At 37.3% G+C, this 14,756-nt stretch overlaps 2 protein-coding genes across 3 annotated transcripts; both read left to right on the forward strand.

The window, feature by feature from the left end:
- The first annotated feature begins 1,117 nt into the window (after positions 1 to 1,117).
- Positions 1,118 to 7,221, forward strand: LOC132627504 (serine/arginine-rich splicing factor SC35-like). Of its 2 annotated transcripts, XR_009577889.1 has the most exons (9): positions 1,118 to 1,295; positions 1,392 to 1,470; positions 2,887 to 2,966; positions 3,037 to 3,103; positions 3,282 to 3,353; positions 5,020 to 5,220; positions 5,319 to 5,523; positions 5,597 to 5,731; positions 5,988 to 7,221. XR_009577889.1 is itself a non-coding variant. In XM_060342882.1 (8 exons), the coding sequence occupies exons 1-8, from the start codon at positions 1,220 to 1,222 to the stop codon at positions 5,600 to 5,602; spliced, it is 786 nt and encodes a 261-aa protein (XP_060198865.1). In that variant the 5' UTR covers positions 1,119 to 1,219; the 3' UTR covers positions 5,603 to 5,878. The 2 variants fall into 2 exon arrangements, 1 of the variants encoding a protein (XP_060198865.1); XM_060342882.1 differs by lacking the exon at positions 5,988 to 7,221 and having other exon boundaries at positions 1,119 to 1,295; positions 5,597 to 5,878.
- Positions 7,222 to 11,058: 3,837 nt separating this feature from the next.
- On the forward strand, positions 11,059 to 12,813 carry LOC132627503 (uncharacterized). The gene is made up of 4 exons (XM_060342881.1): positions 11,059 to 12,220; positions 12,312 to 12,410; positions 12,515 to 12,613; positions 12,721 to 12,813. Exons 1-4 carry the CDS (start codon positions 11,660 to 11,662, stop codon positions 12,760 to 12,762), a joined length of 801 nt encoding a protein of 266 aa, XP_060198864.1. The 5' UTR covers positions 11,059 to 11,659; the 3' UTR covers positions 12,763 to 12,813.
- Positions 12,814 to 14,756: the final 1,943 nt, after the last annotated feature.

Consider the following 14,756-nt stretch of genomic DNA (forward strand, 5'->3'; position numbering starts at 1 on the left):
ACTCCCATAGTGAAAATCCTAGCTCCGCCATTGACTACGGTGAAAGGTGAACGACGAATGAATGAGTGTTTGACTTCCTCAGACCTTCACTGACACCTTTGCTATCGAAATCCTAAACTTATGTTTATTCTTAAGGTGCAAAATTAGGAAAAATGAATCTATAAAAAATTCTCTTAATGATTTCTTCAGCGTAAACGATTCACGTGCTTTTTAACAATCAATTCGGTAAAAAATAACTATCATCGTGTGTTGTAAATATTAACAGAGACTAAAGAGGGCTCAATTCTAATATCAGGACTAAAGCTGCTCGTGTTTATATTTACAAAACCAATTTAGACCAATCTAAAAACATAAAGGGATTATTCTTTTCATTATCTCTAAGTAGGATGCAAAACTCAACTTTAGCAAAATAAGTTGAGGACAATTTGGTGTAGAAAGAACCAAACACACGACATTGGCTTTCCTCCTATCAGCAACATCCATATAATCAAAGCTCAAACCCTAACCATTCAACAACCTTATCAGTCATCACTCCGGTGAACGATGAACGACGAATGAATCTAAACTTATGTTTATTCTTAAGGTGCAAATTTAGGAAAAATGAATCTATAAAAGATCCTCCTAATGATTTCTCCAGCTTAAACGATTCACGTGCTTTTCAAGAATATTTTGGTAAAAAAGAACTATCATCACGTGTTGTAAATATTAACAGAAGTGCTCCATTCTAATATCATGAAAGGACTAAAGTCGCTCGTGTTTATATATATATATATATATTTAAATTTAGACCGATCCAAAAACATAAAGGGAATATTCTTGTCATTATCTCCGAATAGGATGCATAAACTGAACTTTGGCAAAATAAGCTAAGGACCATTTGGTACAGAAAGAATCAAACATACGTTATTGGCTTAAAAAATAACTATCATCCTATGTTGTAAATATTAACAGAGACTTAAAAAAGTGCTCAATTCTAATATAATCAAAGGACTAAAACTGCTCGTATTTTTACATTAAAAAGACCAATTCAGACCAACCCAAAAACATAAAGGAACTATTCTAGTCATTTTCCCCAAATAGGAAGGCATAAAACTCAACTTTATCAAAACAAGTCGAGGACAATTTGGTACTACAAAGAACCAAACATACAACATAATCAAAAAACTCAAACCCTAGCCATTCAAACAACCTTATCATTTATCACTTCCGGCAAACGGCGATGTCTCATTTCGGTAGATCTGGTCCACCGGACATCAAAGACACATTCTCTTTGCTAGTTCTCAACGTTACTTTCCGTAATTACCCTTTCTCTTTCCTTATATTTACAAATTAGCTATTTTTTTGTTTTTTTTTTGTTTGTAAAGTTGTTGAATCTGATAGTCCATTTACAGGTACCACTGCTGATGATTTGTTTCCGTTATTCGATAAGTATGGGAAAGTCGTTGATGTCTTTATCCCTAGAGACCGAAGGTTAATTACTGTAATTTTATTTACATATTTGGCTGTGTTTATGAACTTGTTGTTTCGATTTATTTGTTTTACTCTTTCCGTGTCCCAATTTAAGTGTCTTAGTAGGCGTTTGGCCATGAAAACCAAATATTTTTTTCACTTTATTTGGAATTTTTGAAGTCAGTATACTTTTGTGCAAAGAATATTTGGTTGTTTGAATGTACTAAAAGTGAAAAATGTGAAGAAAAAGCGAAAACGGGAATTTTAGGTGTTTTCCAAATTCTATTTGGAATTTTCATGTCTGATGTTCAAATAAAGTGCAATTTTTCCGGGAAAAAATGAAAATTTTCATGGCTAAACGGGTCCTAAGTGTCTTAATTTGATTGGACACGGAATTTAAAAAATATAGGGTGACTTTTCAATATTGTGGTTCTAAATTAAAGATGTGAAGTCTAAAATATCCTTTGAATTTTGGCAAGTTTTAAACTTGCCATGTACTCCCTCTGGTTCAAAAAGAGTGACCACTTAGTTAGTTGCACAGCCTTAACAAAATACTAACTGCTAAAAAAAATGGTAATTTGACTAAACTATCCCTAATTAAATAGGTATTAGGATTTGGTCACTTAGCACTTAATAAGGGCAAATCTGAAAAAATAGGTTAATTCTTTCTCAACTTGGTAAGTGGACACTCTTTTCGAACAAAAAAATAAAAGGGTAAGCGGACACTCTTTTTGAACCGGAGGGAGTATGGTGTTTGAACGGTCAACTTACTAAATATAGAAAGAGGGCACTCTTTTTGGGACAGACTTAAAAGGAAAGCAAGACACTTAAATTGAGACGGCCAGAGTACCTTTTTTTCTTTAACCTTTTGCTTGTAATATGTATTTTCCTTGGGTCATTGAGCAAACTTGTAAGCAATTTGTTGTCTTTTTATTTATTTGTTTATTTATCAACTACTTGGTTATATCATGTCTCAATTAATATGATGCATTTTATTGTAGGGCGATCTGAAATGTTTAACATCATTAAACTAATAAAATCATCCTATACTTTACTTCTAACTTTGATGAGTTCAAATTCATTTACTTTGCAAATTTAAATTCATTTGATATATTCTTTATCAAACAAACTTTTCAAACATTATCCTGAAAATTTATTTAAATACGATTAATAATACGTAAGTCAAATTAATATTTTGAACTTCTGTAATATTTCTTCCCATTTGCCTACACCTTGGTGACCGACCATTATATAAATATGAAATGGGATGGGAAGGAAATGGTTTCTCCTTTTCAAGTGTTACTTCTGATTATTTTACATGACTTATGAACTGAGACGTGTATATGATGTCTTGGTGTTATCTTGATATGGAGATAGACAAAGATGTAGCCCGTGTCCCTATTCTTTGACACATACAATATTTATTTGGTGCTTTAGGACTGGAGATTCTAGGGGTTTTGCATTTGTGCGCTACAAGTATCAGGATGAGGCTCAAAAGGCAGTGGAAAAGCTCGATGGTAAGGGGTCATACTAATATATGGGTGTTAGCCTTATGTTGCCGTTGATCACGCTAATATTTGGTCACAGGAAGAGTTGTAGATGGGCGGGAAATAATGGTTCGATTTGCAAAGTACGGCCCAAATGCTGAGAGAATGTAAGTTTTATTTGATGCAAGTATTCATTAAGTTGCTGAGCTTTCCTTGTTTAAAATTGTGATTTTCATTCTTGTATTTTTAGTTGCATTTTTATCCTATAAACTGAGTTGTAATAACCTTTTGTTTTGTGGAATAAAACAAATGTTTAATAGAGACTAGGATTGTTTTTGTGATCAGTGACAAAGGTAGAATTTTGGAGCCTGTAGATAGGACAAAAGGAAAGTCAAGAAGCCGCAGTCCAAGACCAAGGTAAGAGCTTATTTATTTAATTATGCCACTTAAAGCGCTATCGTGGATGTTAGGATTTACATTAGAATAGAATTGTTTGTGTTAATGTAATCTTGCTCATTGTCTGTTGATTAGTCATCATCAAGCATTGGGGATATTTCCTATAGGGAAGTTCAAGGGAATTTGTGATCATACGTTCTTTCTACGTCAAGGGCAATGTTTTTAAAAGCGAAAAGGAAAAAGAAGCAGCAAGGTCCATGGGACTTGAATTGAAAAGTGAGAAGTGAAGTGCACCACTTCTTTCAAGCAAAGCACACAATTTATTTATTTTTCTTTGAAGCATACAATATATAAGAAAACAAAAAATGGCATATATGAATTTAGTATTATACTAATAATCAAATTACATTAAAAAAACTAATTTTAGCATCCAATACACACCAAAATTTATCCAACTCCAAGTTGCGATTCAAAAAAACGTTCTTACCCTGTAAAAAAAAAAAGATTCAAAACTCGTTGCTTTTCTTTTAATCACTTTGCACGTCATTATTCGAAGCACACACTTCCTTGAAGCGATAACCTTTGTTTCGCTTCACAATTAATAACAATGGTCAAGAGAAATGATCTTGAAAGTTCTCAAAGAACTGGTTAACACTGTCTTTAGTTGGGGTGGACAGAGAGCTTTTGTTTGGGGGGGGGGGGGGACAAAAAAGTAGAGCCTTTTCCGTATCTGGTAAGTAAGTATAACACTAGTGGAAGTTGAAGTAGAGGGTTTGATAGCGTTCCCTGGTTTTTTTTTTCTTTTCTTTTGGCAAACCCTTTAAAAATTAGACCGAAATAAGGAAAGGTTTATCTATGGTTTTACTTGTCAGTACTAATCAACTAGGAGTACAATGTCAGAATACTCCAACCTTATGGAAGTGAACATACAAGTTCCTCTTTCGCGAGCCTTCCCCCAATTTCTCATATTATTATACTGTTGGCAAATATTTCTTATATTCAGTTTTACAATTTTTGATTTCTAATTGATTTTGATATTAAAAGAGTTATCCAAAATCTTCTTCTGTAACTCAAATGTGCAGGATTTACTGGTAGAAAATTCTACTACCTGTTTGAGAGATGCTATTTCGGATCTCATGACCGTTTGCAATCAAAACATGTAAAAAATGCTGTTGAATTGGTTTTCTTGAAATTCCCTGTTCTTTCCGTCTTAATGAAATGTAGATGATCTGGAGTAAGGAATGGAAGGGAAACGGTGATGCTTGAATTTTTCTATATTTTTTTATTTGAATTTTCAGAGAATGTATTCTGAATTCTAAGTAAACTATCTTGGGCTTGGGATTGTGTACAGAACAACCTATAACTTCAAAACCTATTATGGGTGTGGAATGTGGTGATCCCATCAAGGCATAATTAAATTTGAGCTTCTGTGGATAAGCATATTTTAGTGTTGGAATGTATACTGATGTTAAAATGAATAGTCTCTTAACTCTTCCTTGTCCTCCCTTTGTTGATATTCTTATGCTATCACCCATTCTCTCTCCAAAACTAGGTGGAAGTGGTCACAGAATCTTGCTTCCCTTTTGTGTTGTACTTGAGTCTAATGATTGACATTTTGCTTTGAGCTAAGAGATGTTGAAGAGTTGTATCCACAATCTGAACTTCACCCTTTTTTAAATTATTTTAGGCATCGAGATCATTATAGGGACAGGGATTCTAAAAGGAGAAGCCGAAGTAGAAGTAGGGGGAGGTATGACCGTGATCAGTACCGTGGGAGAGACAAAGATTACCGTCATCGGAGCAGAAGCCGCAGCCCTGATTACCACAAAGGTCGTGGGAGAGGTAAATATGATGAGGAGAGGCGCAGCCAAAGTCGGTCTCATGGAAGGTAGAATTTTTTTTGGTTAATATTTTGCTTCTATCTCTTTCTTCCCCATGGAAAACTATTTTCATAAGCTTTGTCTAACGTTTCATTTTAAATTTAAGTGCCTCCCCTGCACGCCGAAGCCCCTCCCCCGCTCGCCGCAGCCCCATTCCTCGAAGGAGCCCTTCTCCACGTAGAACAACCCCTTCTAGAGATGCTAGTCCAGATGGACGTAATCACAAGGGCCGGTCTCCTACTCCAAAGAGTATCTCACCGCGGGGTAGACGTGCTGGTTCTCGCAGCCCCTTGCCGCATTCTGATGCTGATGTAAGTTGTGGCTGTCATAGGTTGTTTTGTTATAGTATAAACTTGATGAAAAAGTATTATTTTGCTTTTGCAGGATTAAGAAGCAAGGGAGGAGGCCACTGTTGTAATCTGGCTTTGGTTGATGCTGCGTATCAGGACATTCCCGAATGAATGATCCTTTCATCTGTATTCTGCTTGCTAGAACTGATTGGCCCGACTTATTTATAAGGTTCAACTCCTTTTGTTGTACTTAATCCATCTCAGAACTTCTTTTGATGTTGCCCTCTGCATTTTGGTATTATGGATTGGTGTTGTGATATTTTAAGATTTCTACTTTTGGTTTATAATTACGCTTCTGTGGATTTTCTTTTTGGCATTATTTGGTTTCTTAATTCATTCCTAATTCAAAGTATACTTGCATGGAATATTGTGATGGTATACCTTGTTGTAATTTACTTATGATGGGAATTATTGGCCTTCTATAGCTCCGTGAAAAGTCAGTGTGGCTGAATCACAAGACGATGCAGCAGTTGTTGATGCTGTTATATTTGCTGTTGGTTGTAATTTTGTTGCTGGTTTGTTCGCTGAATGGCAAGGAGATGCAGCAGCTGTAGAATGCTGTTTTTAACTTGGCTGATAATAATTTGTTGCTGGTGACATACTACTGCTTGTTGGTTGAATGGCAAGCAGATGCTGCAGCTGTTGGTGCTGTTTTAGCTTTGCTGTGGTAATTATGTTGCCGGTGAGAAATTACCGTTCTATACCAATGTTCAGGATGCTCATGATCGGTAAGGATAAGAAACTCCTGAATTACTGAAGTCACGCTAGGTTTATGCCTTTGGCCTGACAACCATTTCGTTTCTCTCTTAACTTCATATTCTACCCTGGGAAGGTGTTAGTTGTGATCTCCTTAATGAAAGAAATCCATGCTTATATTCTCTCCTTCCTTATTTGCATATGTGCAAATTAGTTTACACAAAACACGGTAGAACTTTCCTTATGACAGTAGAAGGGGAATTGGAGCTTTTGACCTCTGAGGTCGTAATGGTTTAAGTACCACCACCTTTTAAGTGTGGTTATGGGATAGCTAGGGTACTTTCATTTGAACTCTGGTTGATTGATGCAAGTAGGGGGGTAAATTACTGTGTTAAGGGTGCTCTCTCCCTATGACTTTGTACCTTTTTGCTAGATGGATATGGATTTGACAAGCTTGATGAGGAAGTTGGGAAAGGTAACAAGATATTGCTTAGGGAGCATTTGGTTTTTCCTTGTTGCACAATACTTTGCAGGGTTGCTTTGTTATGTTTTTTTTTTTGGGTTGATGAGGCTGTGATAAGAAGTTCAAAAGCAAAAATTATTTTACCGATCTATGCAGTCATTCCATCTCCGTGCATGTTGAAGATAGTTCTTACAAATTACTTTGCCGTGCCTGTTGCCAGAGTTCCATATTGCAGCAGAAAGAACAATCCTTCAATTTCATTCTGTATCGACAAACCAATGGACTGTCCTGCCAAGTGCCAATCAGCTTTGCGGGTCATGTAGTGGGGCCATTTATTATTCTTTCTTTAGTCTTTTTTAAAACAAAATTGTGATCCGACCATAATAACTTGCCAATTGAACAATTTCCCTGTATAAAATTTACCGCTAAGAATACTTCATACCTGGTGTGTACAATAAACCAATAAATGTGTATTGTGTTTACATACACTTTTCTTTTAACGGTGATTGATTATTAATATCCCGATTGCCTTGAGAGTTAAGAGGCTCTTTAAGGCTTACATGCCCTAGTATAGTGCCTGGCTTGCCTAGCTTATAAAGCTGGCACTCGGATCTTATTTTTGAGAATTTGATCTCTATCTTTCAGCAACTGAGCGAACAGTGAATTTTTTCTGAAACTCTTGCCCAATAATGTGTATTCCTTAACTTGACGTATAAATAGAAAAATGCACCTATAATTGGTCCAAGTTAAGCTTTACTTGCTAGTGTGTTAGTTTCATAGTTTATGGTAATAATAATACATTCATATTTGGCACTCAGTAAAGTTATATAGAGGGAAAACCAAGGGAGTATTTGATTAAATTACAAGGTATCTAGGATAAGTATAAATGTAGACATAGACCAATAAGCGCTTTATCTAAAACTCCGTTCAAACAAGTGCTTTTGCTTTCTCAATTACACACTTCTTTTTTCTTTATGGCAATACTTTAAGGGGTCGTTTGGTTTAAGGACTCATTAGTCCCGGGATTATAATCCCGGGACTAATTTATCCCATCTATTGGGATTATTTTATACCATCTAAAAGATGGTATAAAATAATCCCAGTATAAGTGGGTTAAGAAGGTATAAGCTGGGTTATCCCAGCACTAATTTTTATACCATGTTTGGTACAAGGTATAAATTTATCCCAGCACTAATTTATACCTTATACCAAACATGGTATAAAAATTAGTGCTGGGATAACCCAGCTTATACCTTAAACCAAACGACCCCTAAGTGGTCGTTTGGTTTGAGGTCAAAATAGTCCCGGGATTACAATCCCGGGACTAATTTATACCATCTGTTGGTATTATTTTATACCATTTGAAAGATGGTATAAAATAATACCAGTATAAGTGGGTTAAGAAGGTATAAGTTGAGTTATTCCAGCACTAATTTTTATACCACGTTTGGTACAAGGTATAAAATAATCCCGGGATAAATGTATACCTTATACCAAACGTGGTATAAAAATTAATACCGGCATAACCCATGTTATACCTTAAACCAAACGACCACTAACTGTTAAAGAACAATAAAATATAATTGGAGATTAAAGGGAAAGGAAGTGTGTGAGACTTTTCTCCTTCTTGGGTGGGCCATCTGAGCAAATATTGGAATTATTCCAAGCTACATGGCAAACCAAAATGCCTCAAAAAAACATTTTGAACCAAAATATCCCAACAAAAAAAAAAGTTACCAAAGTACCTATAGCGCAGTAAAATAATGCGCTATAGCACTTCACGGAAACGGAGCCGTTAAGTGCTATAGCGCAGTATTTTACTGCGCTATGCAAAACTTTCTCTCACCTATAACGCAGTAAATTACTGCGCTATAGGACTTGTTCTCTCACCTATAGCGCAGTATTTTACTGCGCTATATCACCCCACTAAAACCCGATCGGGTTCCACCACTGGTCCCTCCAGTGGCAAAAAAAAAATAAAAAATTGAAAACGCCATTGGAGGCGAGCCAAGGTGGTCCCCACATCCAAAAAACGTGATTTTCTATTAAATTTCGTCCGGAAAGTTTAGATTCTAAATACATTCAAGTCAAGGAGCAAGATTCTAAGTTCGAATTTTAAGAAAAAGCGGCGTACAACTCGATTAAAATAACTCTACAAACAATCTTCGATTAAGGTTTTCTGCTATGAACTTTTGTTATTATTTTGTTATATACATTATATTGCATGCATGTTTAACATTTAATCGTCGTTAATTTCCAAAAATAAAATAAAAAAAATAATCAAATTTCATTTTTTTTTGTTTGATCGGGCTGGGCAGTGGCTTATGCCACTGTTTCGTTTTTTGTTTTGTTTAATTCATTATTTGTTAAATGTTTATGAATTGTTAATTTGTTATATGTTTATGAGTTGTTAATTTGTTAATTATTTATGAATTGTTAATGAATTATTATTTTGTTAATTGAGTATTTGTTAAATATTCTTTATGAATTGAAAGAAGTTGATTGGTAATGAATTATTATGTTGTTAACACTTTGTTTGGATGATTGTTATGTATTGTTTTGACATTTATCGTATTGAGTTGTATTGTATAGGACCAAATCAGTGGTTACATAAAATAGGACCTTTCGTCGTTACATAACAATAAAATTAAAGTAGCAATCAAAGCAAACATTTTATTTAAACTAACAACATTATATAATGCAATAGGTAACAACCATCCAAACAAGTTGTAAATGATTATGAAATGTTAATCTATATAATTTTAAAAGCGTGAATATATATGTTAAATAAAAAAAGATTATCTTAAAAAGAATAGTTAAAGTTCTTCTTTTCATAAATACATAATCTAACGAAAAAAATGTAAAGTTTGTAGGAAAATATGTGGTCGATGAATATACTCTTTTAGTTTAATTTTATCGTAGTTGTGTTGGCTATTTGGTCAACTAAAAATATATCACATATTCAAAATAGAGTTCCAAACAAATATTACTGCTGAATTTCGATTCCCAAACTAATTAACTTAACAAGTCTTTGCCATCACATAATTCAAAAGTAATTAACTTAAAAATCTTTGTCATCCCATATGTGTCCTTACTATCACATATTAAATTTACTGCATATCCCATGTTAATTATTCACAAGATATAATACTACATAATTCACATATTCCCTACAAATTATTAATTAGTTAATATAATTTATCTTTCATTTCAAGAATAATGACTAATTTAGTTTGTATAGACCGGACTCTTTCATGGATCTGAATGTTCCCCCTGGGCCCGATGTTCCCCCGGCGCCCGATGGTCACCCGGGGCCCGCTGTTCACCCGGGGCCCGCTGATAGATTAGTATTGTCTTTGCAAGACAATCATAGGTCAGAGTTATTATGGGCCGGTACTATAGGGATATCTACTAGGCTCCGTCCCCGTAGGCTGCAGAGAGCGTGACCTCTTTTACGCGAGCACCCTCCACACCCTCGCGTGTTGGAGATATTGTTTCGGGGCGGCATCTACCGTTGCGTGTCCGTTGGTCGGATACGGCATGATTGGGCGCTCATCACGGCCATGGTTGAGCGGTGGAGGCCAGAGACACATACCTTTCATCTTCGCACTGGTGAGGCCACGATTACACTTTAGGATGTGGAGGTCCTCTTTGGATTGCGGGTAGATGGAGAGCCACTGTACACTTGGTACGAGCCATCTCCTGGTCAGACGTGGGTGATAGAGTTGACTAGGCTCACCCACTTCGTGCCTAATGCCGCGGCCCAGATATCGGGACAGAGTCGGGTTCAGCTTAGTGCACTCTGCACTTATTTTGAGGGTCTGGATCCGGTTGTGGACGGCACCCCGCAGGACGATGTTGATCGTCATGCCCGTTTGTACCTGCTTATTATATTCGGGGGCATCTTGTTCCCGAATTCATCGGGTGCCTTTGTCAGTTTACGTTACTTGGTTTTCTTAGAGCATCTAGACCGCTTGGGAGACTATAGCTGGGGCGGTGCTGTTTTGGCGTATCTTTACAGATGCCTGTGCTGAGCGTCTATTGGTGCTGTCAGAGATGTGTGTGGATTTTTTGATCTTCTCCAGGTAATATTTTAAGTGTGCGTTCCTTTAATGTCAACAAACCTCTTGAAAGGACGACTAAAAAATCGTATTTTTCTAATATCGCTTACAGTTATGGGCGTGGGAGAGGATGCTGCCTTTTCAGCTCGTACCTAGGCATCACCTCGAGATTGACATGCCTTATGCGAGGAGGTGGACAGTGGGTTTTGACCGGGATGTGGATACGCACCACAATATTCTTCCATTCCGGGACCAGCTTGATCACATGATGGACGATGCGGTAAAACTATTTAAATTTACATTAATAATTTAATTAAATGTCTTTTCTACTTGGTAATCACTGATTTGTATTTATATGTTATGCAACTATTTGTATGGACGCCGTACGCTGCCATATTAGATGGTTTGCCACCCTTCTGTAGCGCAGGTCAGGGGGTTTGGAGGTCGCGGTGTCCATTGATACACTTGGAAATCGTAGAGGATCACATGCCCGAGCGTGTCTTACGACAGTTTGGGCATACACAGAGTATACCCCCTGATGTCCGTCATGAGCTCCGACACTACCAGCGGGACAATCGGGCTGTCGTTGATGATGATTTTTTGGCTTTCATGGATGTCCAGCTCCACCGTTGGGAGAACAGGTTGGGCACTTTAGCGGTGGTCGGCCATTTGACTCCCATTGAGCATTACATGCGCTGGTATCATCAGATCACACGCCGATTAATCGGCAACCCAGCTTTGCGACCCCCTAGGGATGTAGGATACTCAGCACTCGCGGGGCATATGAGGCATTAGTAAGTTTATCGTATTTAGATTTATTTAATTGCATTAATTGTTACGTTTTAAAAATAAACTTTTTTGTTTCTGTTAAACACAAATGCAGCTGGTGGCCGTACAACGTTTACGTATCTTGGGGTTAGAGCATATGCCTTACCTTGGGCTTGCGGGGCTTGCCGCGGAGATGGTTAGGATATCCGAGGATGGTATCTGGCAAGCAGGCGAGATTAGGCGCATGGCGGAGCCTGTTCCGGAGGCTGAGTATCAGGCAGCACCGGGTGCTCCCAGAGGAGGAGGCCGTGCTGGCAGAGGACGCCGTGCTGCCGGAGGACGCCGTGCGCGTAGAGGACCTGGTGGTGGAGGACACCATCTGGTAGATGAGGCGGATGAGGCCGATCCCATTCCAGAGGGCGTTCACGGTCTAGTCCATCCGCAGCCGTTCCAGGCCGGTGGCAGCTCACCTGGGGACTCACCTACGTTTACGCCGGCGCTCTTACTTGCTGAGATACCAGGGTCTTCATCACAGTCGAGCCAGAATACATACATGGAGGAGCGTGATAACGTTGATTGGGCGGCGTTACACGCTTCATTAGCTGATGAGCGGCCTGTGAGGAATTTAGAGGGAGCCCGGATACTTGACTTCGATGAGTTTTTGATCCCGGTTAGTATTTAAAATACTTATTTGTTCATTTAAATTATTTATTTTAAATATATATATGTTACTCATTATTTAGTACTATTTTATATTTTAGGATTCGGCGCCAGCGGGTCCACCAGAGCCACCCACTCAGGCATTTTCTCATGGGCCTGCCGAGCCAGCGATGTCTTCCCATGTGACTGTCGAGCCACATGTAAGCTTTTAATTAAAATTAATTTTATTCAATATAAGGTCAATATTTAATATACATATTTGATAATTTAAAGTACTTATTATTTCATTTTTTTTATATTTTAGGATTCAGCGCCAGCGGGTCCACCAGAGCCACCCACTCAGGTATTTTCTCATGGGCCTGCCGAGCCAGCGATGTCTTCCCATGTGACTGTCGAGCCACGTGTAAGCTTTTAATTAAAATTAATTTTATTCAATATAAGGTCAATATTTAATATACATATTTGATCATTTAAAGTACTTATTATTTCATTTTTTTTTCAATATTTTAGGATTCGGTGCCAGTGGGTCCACAGGAGCTGCCCATTCCGTAGCATTCTCATCAGCCTGCCGAGGCAGAGGTGTCTTCTCATGAAACTACCGAGGCGCATGTAAGTTTTTTACTTAAAACTAATTTTATTCAATATAAGGTAAATATTTATTTAATTTTTATAACCTTTACTTGGACTTCGAACAGCATCTCGTCCAGGAGACTACCTCATATTCACCACCACACCCATCTCATGAGCCTACTCAGGCGCCCGTTGACACACATGTTTGATTAAATAAATAACGTTAATGTATTCAATATAAATAAGAAATGGTACTAATATTTATATACTTTTCAGGTTCATCCTTCGGCGCCTGCGGTGGCGACTCCCGACGAGGAAGAGGTCGAGTTTCTAGACCCAGCTCAGCCTGAGGTTCTGAGCTTGCCAGCGGGCCTAGATCCCAAGAAGAAGCACGTTCTAGTTAAGGGCGCAAGGGCTAGGGGAAGAGGAGATGATCATGACTTGGAGCGCCCGGTTATTAAGAGGAAAAAGGGCGATGGAGACGATGGCGAGGGCGAGGGCGGTGGGGATGGTATGAGCCTTAGGCCTAGGGATGGTCTCCGGCATACTACATGTGGGATCCATCCTCGATAGTGCATATACATTAGTGTTGTACAATTTATCGTAAATATTATATATTTTTTGCATATTTATAAATATTATCTTAGTCTTTATTATTGTTTATAGTTTCACATCCTAAATTGATAATAAAAAAAAACGTGACACATTCCAAATAAAGTTAAGCATTAATTTTAAACTAAGACGAAATCCTAAAAGATAAATAACTTAAAGCTAATGACTACAAGTCTTCAAATAAAAAAGGACTTCGAGCACTTTTCAACCACTAAAATGACAATCCAAAGTATTGCGTATTCTTGATGTGTTGAGCCTATTTTATTAATTGTACAAATATAACTGGAGTTCTATATAAAATATTTAAGTTCCGGAATCTCAAATCATGATTAATATACGGCTAAACTACGTAAAAAAGATAAACTACGTAAAGATGAGTGAAAATGTAAAGTTAATGAAAATGACGGACTCCTATAGCACAGTATTTTACTGCATTATAGGTGAGAGGTAGTTTTGTATAGCGCAGTAAAATACTGCGCTATAGCACTTAACGGCTCCGTCTCCGTGAAGTGCTATAGCGCATCATTTTACTGCGCTATAGGTACTTTGGTAACTTTTTTTTGTTGGGGTATTTTGGTTCAAAATGGTTTTTTGAGGGGCATTTTGGTTCCGGACTCCTATATGGCCCGCATGTCTATTAGCCCGTCAATTAAGAAATGATTTTTTAATATGTATGCAGAAATCTCCCAATAAATTTCCACAACATCCTTTTAATTCGTTGTATAATGATTCATTGACTCATTGACTCACTAGTCTTATAATTAGGAGTGTTAAACATAGCCCAAAAGATGATAGCCCGCTCAGCCTGCCGAAAATTTTATGGTTGGGTTCAAGATGATTTCACATTGGACTGATTTTAGCCCAACTCAATATAATTCAATTTAAAGTGATTTTCAACCTAGCCTAATAATAGTCCAATTCCAGCCCATTTTTAAGATTTACTTAAATTGAGTTGATTGCTTGAGATTTACTTTATTTGTTTTTTCTATGTATTCACTTTTCTTGTATCCTATATCTTATGTTTCATATGAAGGAAAATATTTTTCACAAAAATTTTTTTTCCACGAAAAATAGTTTTCGCAAAAAATGTATATCTAGAAAATGTTTTTCTAAAAAATAGACCCTTCAAAAAAACTGGGTGAGGTTGGGCGGTCATGACCGAGCCCATTTTTAGCCCATTTCAACCCAAGTAACTTTTGGGCCAATGTTAGCCCAATCCATTTATTACCTCAGCCCATTTTGATTGAGCCAATTTTAGCCCAACTCGCCCATTTGAGACCCCTACTTATAATGATTCTCTACAGTATAAAACTCTCTTCTGCACAAGTTCTTCACAAACCAAAAACAACTGAATTCTTTTAGCC

This window comes from Lycium barbarum, chromosome 2 (genome assembly GCF_019175385.1).
Source record: "Lycium barbarum isolate Lr01 chromosome 2, ASM1917538v2, whole genome shotgun sequence".
Taxonomy (NCBI): domain Eukaryota; kingdom Viridiplantae; phylum Streptophyta; class Magnoliopsida; order Solanales; family Solanaceae; genus Lycium; species Lycium barbarum.

Excerpts from the sequence above, each read along its gene's own strand:
- LOC132627503 (XM_060342881.1), top strand. The coding sequence starts at position 11,660 with ATGCAGCTGGTGGCCGTACAACGTTTACGTATCTTGGGGTTAGAGCAT. Across the intron at positions 12,411-12,514 it reads ATGTGACTGTCGAGCCACAT|GATTCAGCGCCAGCGGGTCC; the intron begins GTAAGCTTTTAA and ends TTTATATTTTAG. Across the intron at positions 12,614-12,720 it reads ATGTGACTGTCGAGCCACGT|GATTCGGTGCCAGTGGGTCC; the intron begins GTAAGCTTTTAA and ends TCAATATTTTAG.
- LOC132627504 (XM_060342882.1), top strand. The coding sequence starts at position 1,220 with ATGTCTCATTTCGGTAGATCTGGTCCACCGGACATCAAAGACACATTC. Across the intron at positions 2,967-3,036 it reads GGCAGTGGAAAAGCTCGATG|GAAGAGTTGTAGATGGGCGG; the intron begins GTAAGGGGTCAT and ends ATTTGGTCACAG. Across the intron at positions 3,104-3,281 it reads GGCCCAAATGCTGAGAGAAT|TGACAAAGGTAGAATTTTGG; the intron begins GTAAGTTTTATT and ends TTTTGTGATCAG.